This window comes from Biomphalaria glabrata, chromosome 8 (genome assembly GCF_947242115.1).
Source record: "Biomphalaria glabrata chromosome 8, xgBioGlab47.1, whole genome shotgun sequence".
Lineage (NCBI taxonomy): Eukaryota > Metazoa > Mollusca > Gastropoda > Planorbidae > Biomphalaria > Biomphalaria glabrata.
Genome location: NC_074718.1, coordinates 38,892,529 through 38,902,412, shown reverse-complemented (window position 1 = coordinate 38,902,412; position 9,884 = coordinate 38,892,529). Strand labels below are relative to the sequence as shown.

At 34.2% G+C, this 9,884-nt stretch overlaps 1 protein-coding gene across 1 annotated transcript; it reads left to right on the top strand.

Annotated features, from left to right (window-relative positions):
- Nucleotides 1–3,184: 3,184 nt before the first annotated feature.
- Nucleotides 3,185–7,039, top strand: LOC129927732 (uncharacterized). Its single transcript, XM_056038137.1, has 3 exons — nt 3,185–4,191; nt 5,159–5,928; nt 6,385–7,039. The coding sequence occupies exons 1-2, from the start codon at nt 3,464–3,466 to the stop codon at nt 5,280–5,282; spliced, it is 852 nt and encodes a 283-aa protein (XP_055894112.1). The 5' UTR covers nt 3,185–3,463; the 3' UTR covers nt 5,283–5,928; nt 6,385–7,039.
- Nucleotides 7,040–9,884: the final 2,845 nt, after the last annotated feature.

Here is a 9,884-nt window from a genome sequence, read left to right as displayed (position 1 = left end):
TGTACAAAGTAATTTTTTTTTCGTTGACAATATATAAGTTGTTTCAATATCGTCTTTTCACCTTATTTATTATCTCCTTTGGGATGTCCCTTGGTTATACTTCTGTCTACTCGGAAACAATACGTTGACATTTATTATTAAATATTGTAGGCTTACAGTTACCTGATATACCATCTATTCTACAATTAAAAAGACTATTGTTTGTTTTTATTTATTTTATCAATCATAGTACAAAAAGAGGTGAGTACGTTATAAATATGAAATAGTAAATTAAATTTATTTGCTTCTTTGCAGTCATTACCAACTTACTAAATACCATTTATCGTTCATTTTCATTTTTTGTTTTTGTTTCTGTCAGTACATTTGCTTTAAGAAATATATTTTTTAGCTTCCCTAAGTCTAAATTTAAACAGTGTTAACTTTAATTGCTAAGTGGACACGATACCCATTGTAATTATTTCTATCCATAGATTTACACAATTTAGTTTGTAAAACAGCTAACTACTTTACATCTGATAGTGGTCATTTTCTCATTCAATTAAATTTGTACTATACATGCAAACTATTTAGCAAAAATCATTATCTAAAACTATATCAAGTCAAGTATTACGGATTTCTAGGATTTGGTTTACACTTTGTACGTGTTATATGCCGTCCGTATATAACAGAAGCGCTTTTTTAAAATAAATCTTCAACTTTATAGTTCGGAAGTCGCCTACATTAATGCGCTTTCGTCAGTGTCAGTTCAAGCAAGATGGCGCCTCAGCTAGCTTCTTTCTTATCTTATCTTATCTTATCTTATATAATACAGCGTTTCGGGATGCTTTCTCTGTCTTCCTCTTCTTCCTGGTACTGTTCCCTAAGGCAAAACAAACAACGGCCTGACTAAAATGTTTCTTATTAATTTAATTTTGGGGTACTAGCTTTTTTAAATACCTGGTTATTATAAAAAAAATATTTAACTATGTAGTTTTTTTATAATGATTATTTAGAATAAATAATTTATTTTTTTTTAACTTTAGAATAAATATATTTTTTCTTTAATTTACTGGTCCATCTGACAAATTAATAGATTGAAAACTTTATTAAAAAAAAATGTAATATTGGTTTTTCATAAAAATGTACAATGTTAAAAAATTATTAATTCTTCTTTCAATAAATAAATCAAGTGTAATGTAATAGATAGAAATTTAATAATATAGAATTTTAAATATATTTGATATATTTTACTAAATTTTTACTATTAGTTCTAAGAGAAAATTTTTAAAGACAAAATATGCAAAATTTTGTTAATAAAAAGTCTTTAGAGTTCTCTATGTCTTTGTACAACGAAAATAATATACCGAAAGGTCAAACCTCAAAGGCTGATAAGTGCTGTAAAAAAATAGTATCTATTTTTAATTTATATAAATATAACTAGACTTCCAATTGAAAAGGTTAAACACCTTAAACATTATCTAGTTTTTTACACATACTGTTTTAAATCATATATAACTTTTAAATTCATTCTCCATTCCATAATTTATACTAATATTTGTAAAAAAAAAAAAGCTAAAACAATTTTTAGATTTATATTTTAAAATACAATTTGATTCAATGGCTGTTTAATATTGCCCCGATTTCATGTGGTTAGAGCGGACGTGTGGCAATACGTTAAATCTTGGATTTATGAACCAAAGTAACCGGGTTCAAATCCTCTGAGAGACTCTTTTTTTTATATATATAATTTTTTTTTTATTTTTGTAAAAAAAATAAAAAATCTCCGCTTCGGTAACCTAAAAATGGATACATTTCTCTAAAGATAAAATATATTCTAATCAGAAAATAACATGATTGACTAAATAATATATTGCTCGTTGCTTAGTATGATTTTTATTGCTTTTTAAATGCATTCCATCGGTTTAGTTGATTAAATCCTGTTAGACTCCCAGATAAGCTTAAAACAGCGACAGGTATATGTCCTGGGCTATTTCCATCGGGTCCATGTCTGCTCTATACTCCTTCGTTTTGGTCCCCTTCTCTGTGTTTACGTTGGTCTCACAGCCTTTATCTGACCCAGTGGGTTACAGTTAAGAGTCTGCTTGGCAATATTTTCCCTTGTCCTACGCATTGTCCGACAATGAAAAGAAACTAAGGTAAGTTGTATAGTTGTCTGCCCTTGTCTCCAAATTTTCAACAATTATGTCATTTAACTCTTTCATTTTCCTTAAGCTTTTATCTTCTTCTTCCATTCCTATGCTTTCAAGATCTAGTGTTTTATGTAAAATTTAGCTTATAACTATAATTATGAGAAATCCTTATATCTATTTCTGCATTTTAAATCGAAAAAAGAAAATAGCTTCATTTTTACAGAAGGATAAGAGTAAAGGCTAAGTTTTTAACCTTTGGTAGTTTTTTTTAAAGGCTATTTATATGTTAATTGTTTTTGCATATGTTTGTATGTGGCGAAATCTTCACTCTTTCACTCATTGCGTTTTCACCATTCTTTTTTGACACAGTTGTGGACTCTTTATTTGGGAGAAAGTCTCTTCAGGCGTTCAACTCTAGTTGAGTATTGAATCAAAAGTAAATAAGTTGGTTAACTTACATTATTTGTTGTGCGAAATTAAATTTGTTGTATATTTAGAGTTTTTAAACATTCATTTAAACACATATATGAACTCTTGAGTTGTGGTCAAAGCGTCGGAATCTACTATGTAGGCGTAAATCAAAGAACAAGGCGCCTGTCTTTCCACTCGTTTCCCTATGCTGTCAATGGTCAGCCTCTGTCCTTTGATGTCCCTTTTTGCTTTTCCGCTCCTTTGTTTGTAACGAGTTAGGAATGTGTTTTGTTTTTTTATGTCGGCACAGATCAAAGAAATTCTTTTGGTCAGCATTGTTGACTTAGGCGTTGGTCACGCGTCACTGATTTCTTTGTCGGTGAAACTCAAAGTGTAACGCCGCGCCGTCGCAGTTTTGTCAAGTAGCCAATGGTCAGTCGGCTTCCTTTGATTTCTTTCACTAATACAATCGAATAGCCGCTCAGACGCATTTATGGTCGCCGCGAAGACTGTCAAAGAGGTAAGTAATGTCTTTTAAGTATCAGGTCATGCCGACAAGTGCCAGGTACTATATAAACTGGACAGTCTACGGTTTTAGTCTCAGTCAGTGAAATCTAAACTTGAGGTAGTCTTGTGGCGAAGTTTTTGCTTCTTCTTGTAATGTGATATTCGTAAAGTTATTTAAAAACTTTTTTTTTTGCGGAACCAAATCCAGGATTATTATTTGTGCTACTTCTGTGATCTCTGGACAAAGTTCAAGTGACATTGCTATAAGTGATATTGTAACATTCATTGTGCACACAGTTCATAAATATTTTTGAAGCAACAGTTTATTGTGACTATTATAGTTTCTCTCGACTGGACGAAGTGATCTTCACACAATTGTAAGTCGTATATTTAATATTTTTTAAATCACGATCATCATGTCACAGTCACGTGGTTTTCAAATTCTGGACATTAAGGACGATTTCTTTAAGACATTCAAATTGAAATCTGGACCTATCATTGGGTCAGGACTGTCTGGAAACGTAGTGCTGGCCAGTCACCTTGACCAGCCGCAAACTAAGAGAGCAGTCAAAATATTTTCTTATAATGGAGATAGTGAAATGAAAAGCAAGAAGCTGTTCGTACGCGAGGTGAAAATGATGCAGTCTGTTAACCATCCAAACTTGATGAAACTTATCATGGCTGTGAGATGTCCAACGTACTTGGCTATCTGCATGCCCTTTTACCAGAAGGGCAGTTTGTCTTCATTACTTCGTGAACTGACCCCCTCAAATCTGGCAGTTTACTTGACCCAACTTACTTGTGCTGTAAGTTACCTTAACATTAAGAGGATTGTCCATTCGGACATTAAACCAAACAACATTTTAGTCGACGACAAACAAAACGCAATCCTCGCAGACTTTGGTTTAGCGTTTAGTGTTCCTCATGAGACAGAGGTCATCAGTTCGGACAAGGTTGGAGGCACTCCGGCCTTCATGGCACCAGAGCTTCTCACATTGGGTAACGTGGACCCATTCAAACTGGATGTCTATTCTCTAGGTGCCGTAGTGTGGTGTATTCTGTTTCAAATAGAACCAAAGTCTACTGTGGCATTTGACTATCTTCACGAAACTAACAAGAGTCCAGATATTCCACAACCTTACAGGTAAGACCATACTTTTTGTTGAATACAAACTGTCTTGTTAGATTTATTTTATGCCTGTAGTATTTAAAGTTTCTTTAAAGCTACTTGTGCATTTAAAAACTGAAGACACTGAGTTACGTATGTAATAAAAGGGATACATTCTATAGGACAATACCGTTAACAAAATTAAACAAAAAAGATAAACCTTTTGTATTGTAAAAAAAATATATATAATTATAAAATGTAAAATAAAGATTTTTCAACAACTAACCATGGATGTTCTTATATAACAATATATTTAAATATATCACAATTTATGTCTGCAATAATATTCATTTCACATAACTTTCGATAAAAGAAAAAAAAAGGTTGGCCAGCCGATATGAATTGTTGGGGAGTTATAAAACAAAACGAATTTGAAATCTTTATGTACACAACAAAATGTAACATGCTACAACATGGAAAGTCTGATACCAGTGTGAGTCTGTTTAGTAATATAAGGTAACATTAGGATCATTTCATGGGGGAGACATTGCTCCTAGAGAAGCATCTTCCCAACCTGTTCCTCGAGGCACGAATAGATGTTTCACAACCTACTGTAATCATTAATTAGTAAACCGCCACGCAAATAAAAAAAATAAGTGAGTATTATATATGGGTACTCAGAATGTGCGAAGTGGTTTAATACAAAAATGAAACAGTGTCCTGGCGTCATAAAGAGTAAAAAAAAAACCTTTTATTTTCTACATTTCATAATTCAAACTTACTTTTTTTTTTACAATACAATAGAGTTTATCTTTTTTGTTTAATTTTGCTAACGCTAAAATACTCTAGATTATATCCCTATTGTTACATACGTAACTTACATTGTTACTTTAGTTATCTAAAGTTATCTAATTTGTATACCTTTTGCTCATTAATTTAATATAGACAAATTATCATTGAAAAACTTCAAGGGAAGTAATCGTTTTCCTATTCTTCTTCCTAGATGGGCTCTGACCAGAATGCTTGACCCAGTTCCAAATAAAAGAATTCACATAAATATTTTGCTGTCCAAGCTTAAAGACTCAAGACTTTGTCCTGCCATTACGGACAGCTTGACCACAGCTTGACCATAGTTTGACCACAACTTGACCACAACTTGACCACAGCTAGCCGATGAAGATAAGTAGCTTAGTAACTCTATTTACTAGATTTTGCAATAGATAGACTGTAATATAACAAATTAACGAGGTATCCTAATCAGACCTTACAGTCTTTACTGGTGATGGTATCTTGAAGGTCATCTATTTCTGTAGCCCATAGTTGACGAGGATGCCATGTCACATGTCCAGCACAACGACCAACTCCATTTAGTCTTCACCAAATATTATCATGTACCAATTAGAATTCGGGAGGCGAGGTGTCTGAGTGTTAAGCGCTTGGCGTCTAAACCTCGGATCCCAGGTTGGAGTCTCGGTGAAGTCTGGGATTTTGAGCTTCGAATTTTTAGGGCGCCCCTCAAACCACAAAATACTAATGTGTACCCAACTTAAATTGGGGAATGCAAAGGCGGTTGGTCGTTGTGCATTATCTTTCAAGATATTTAGATTTAAAACCCCAAGTTACACTTCAAAAAATATTTCTTTTCTTTTTGAGTAACAATTATGTATCTATCTTTTGAAGCTGATGAGACTGAGAGAGTTAGAGGATAATCAAATATGTCGAAATGGTTCTTTCACAGGATTGCTGGTAGGAAGAGCAGAAGTAGACTTAATGGTGAGTTCAGAAATCTGTAGATAAAATCTCAACAGATCAAGTTCTCAGTGTTTTTTTTTATTTCTTTGAGAGCCCTGGACAATTGTTTCAATTTATTTTATATAGTGCATCATTCAAGCTTAGAGTATACTCACAGAGCTACGGTCCAATCTCTTGGGTGGATCAGAGCGGGAAGGGGGTAACTGGGACAAGGTTTTGGTGCTGCATTTAGGCGTGCAGCCAACACAACTCGTGGGATTCGACCTCGAGCCTAATTGCTAGGTGGCCAAGCCGCAAACAAGCGGTTTAGGCTTCTCATCTACACATTTCAAATTTTTTAAATAAAATCAAAATGGTTAAATCTTACATTAAATGTTCATTATTTTTGGTACTAAAGTTTCTTAATATTTTTTTATTTGTAATCGTCTTTCAACTATTGTATTTACTCATATTTCCTCTTCTGTTTTCTTCATACAGATAGCAAAGAAATATAAGAAAGGGAAATGACTGGTATAAATTACCCATGACTTGGAACACTGGAGACATTCCAACATACGATATATGAACTCTAACACACTAGAGGCATTAACAACACTTGATTTGAGTCTACTTATGTTGTGACATCAACATTTGTAACTGAAACAAGTCTGATCGAGTCCTACTAAACATCTTAGACTTGTCTACTTATATACTGCTTTGAACTTGAGCTTTACAATCCTCAATACATAAAACTAATTGCATTCCTGTCAGACTTTATTGGACATGCATTCCTTTTAGGGACTCTTGCCTTAAAAAAAAATATTTTCACCCCCTTATTAACTAATAGCCTTTAATATGAACTAGTTGGCAACAAAGTCTGAGACAGTGTTCTACAAAGTACATGTTACTATCCTCAAACAACTTATTAATTATTCTTCAGACTTTTCGCTTGAAAAGACTGCAGAAAAGAATAATGAAAGTATCTTGCATTGACAACCAAACTTTTTGCAGTGTGTTGTGGATAGGTGATGTAATATAGGGCATGCAAGGGACGTGGGCTGTAATGTGTGACACTGACCCTAGTGACGCCACTGCTGTAAATTTCAGAAAAACATCTCTAGAACTAATCTTTTTGACTGTGTCCTGATTCAATGATATATTGTCCATGTTCTTGGTGTACAATGTCTACACTTGTAAAATAGTGAAGTGTTATTCTAGAATAAATCTCAGTCATTGTAATAATACATTGTTGTCATTATTCTTTGTTGTCTGGCTAATTTGTGTACGTTGAAAAATACACTAATTAGTATCTGTGTTTTTTTATCATATTATCGACAACTTCTTAAGTATTTGTCTGTATTTAAAATTTAAAAAGTAATTAATTAAATGTTTAGTTTAACACTTACACTTAAACATGGTCTTGGTAGTGGTCAAACTTTCAGAATATGTGAATAAAAATCTAAATGTACCATAACACGAATTTGCTATCTAAATCAGAATGACACCAATATACAGCTTATATCAACTCACTAGGTCTTTCTGTGTGGTATAAAAATTGAACTCGTAATTTCTCCCACACTCATTATTGGATCAACATGAAACTTGAAACTTATTGTTCTAACAAAACATAAATCAATTTTAAAAAAATGACCAATTAGTCAATTAATAATTGGTAATTCCTTAACTTGTTTGATATCAGAAATGGAAAATATTTGCAAGTGCAGAGTTCTTTCCCTTAGATTAGCTTTGTTTTTTTCTTTTTTTTAAAATAATGGATTTTTATAAATTTTATTTGTTCTTGTTAACACTGTGGAATGTAAAATCACTTCTCCCTATGCTTGGAGCGTCCTTTTTTTTTTTGTATGTTGGGAATAAAAGCAAATCAACACACATAAACACAAACCGTACCACATCAGAGAAGTCTGCGTAATGAACATGGATAGCAGCAGTGCCGGATTTTAGTATTTCAAGGCCTTGAGCAGGATTTCAAGTAGCATGCTTCCTCTTAATGCTTTAAAAGAAATAAATTTAACTAGTAACATTGCTGTAACTCTGCCTTGGACGAGCGCTTGCAGGGTATAATAGCGCACTGTGTGGTATGGACGTAATGTTTACACGTGAATAGGAAGGACTGTTTTTTTTTCCTCCAAACTAAAATAGAAGAATATAACGTCTTGGGTCTGAACTTGGGACGAAACGTCATAACGAAAGAAGCATCGCCAGTTACCCTTAGCACAGCGGTTCTCAACCTTTTAGGCTCGGCGACCCCTTTTTATAATCCCCCACTGTGCTGCGACCCCCCCACACACACACATACAGCAATAGAAGAATAGGCAAAATACAATCCATATTTTCGATGGTCTTAGGCGACCCCTGGCAAATCGTCAATCGACCCCCCGAGGGGTCGCGATCCACAGGTTGAAAACCCCTGCATTAGCACAAGGAGAGTCAGCGTGTGCGTTGTCTAGTTGTGAAGCTATCTAGTGGAACTGTGGAGTGATCGTTTCGGAGATACATAACTGTATCCTTTTGGCTTCTGAGAGTGACAATTTATGAGACAACCAGAAGGTATGTGCTATGTCGATGTGATAGCACGATCTGTTCAACTGACAGGAAAGAGAAGAAAGAGACGGCGATGTGAATCCTTCACCCGGGATCTGAAAGACCTGATAACCTGATAACAAAAAAATGTCATTTATGTTTGTTTTTATTTTTTTTTATCTTGACCGTTTCACTTTTTTTTTATCATCTTTAATAAACAATCAATCCTTTTATACTTTACTCCATCGTTAAGTTGCCTCCCTTAGATTCATTACACCATTACTAAATTTAAAAACGTCATATTTGTTAAGCAAGACACTTGAAAGTCAGAACTTAATCTCTGCTCGATTATTTTCATAAATTGTATGTGCACATTTTGTTTAATGTGAAGGCCCCTATTTATTTCTTGCACTGTCGTTACCATTACTCGACTTGAGTATCATGAAGTGAAATTAATTAATTTTTTTTATTTATTGTCAGTTGGTTTGTAATAAGCCTATAAGGCGTTGCAGAGTTTATATAGCTTCTACATTCATCCTAGCATTTACTAGGCTTTCACAGCTCTGATCCAAATGGTATTCGAGGTGATGGCAGACAGTCTGACTTTTAATTAGTCAGATTTTCCATCTAGTATCAGATTTGTTGTTACCGCACATTTCAGTAAAGAGATTCTCATAGTCACATGGTATCACGTGAAGTGCGCCACCCTTGAGAATGGGGGCATTTCTAAGAATATGAATTCTAGCATTGTGGGCATAGTACAGAGAGCGATTGTACATTTAACTTATGATACCCATGTATGTATATTAATAGGTTGAGACATAAAGTAATATTGAACAACAAACGAAGAAATAAATATCTAACAAAATAAAAATGAATATACCGGTACTCAATATATATATAACTTGTATAAACTAATTTTGTTCAAAAACTGACATTTCTCCATAACAAAAGAACGCCCCCCCCACTCAGAGGGCTAGAGTGAGAAGGGTAGTAGAAGCAATTCCACCCCCCCCACCCCACCTCACCGAATCGGCTAAGATACCAGAAAGTAGCGACATATTATAAAAATGGCATAGTAATTTAACTAATGTTGTTCACAAACTATGATTTCGTCAAAAAAGTAGGACCGCCCCTCCACACACTCAAAGGTTAGGTGGGAAGGGCAGTAGATGTATTCACTCTTCTCCCCCACCCAATCGGCATACAGGGGAACGACATAATATAGAGATCGGTACAAGTATCAATAACAACTTTTAATCATGTGTGATTTCTACATATAAATTGGACCGCCCCCCCCCCACTAGAAAGTTTATGGTGGGGCGGGGGGGGGCGGGATTGATGCCATTGACACATACCCACCCCACCAAATCGGCCAAGATACAAGGTGGGGGGGGGGGGCGAAATAATCTAAAAAAAATGGTTTAAATATAAATAATTAGTATATATCATTAACA

Coding starts and splice junctions, on each gene's coding strand:
- LOC129927732 (XM_056038137.1), top strand. CDS start 3,464: ATGTCACAGTCACGTGGTTTTCAAATTCTGGACATTAAGGACGATTTC. Junction 4,192..5,158: donor GATATTCCACAACCTTACAG/GTAAGACCATAC, acceptor TCTTCTTCCTAG/ATGGGCTCTGACCAGAATGC.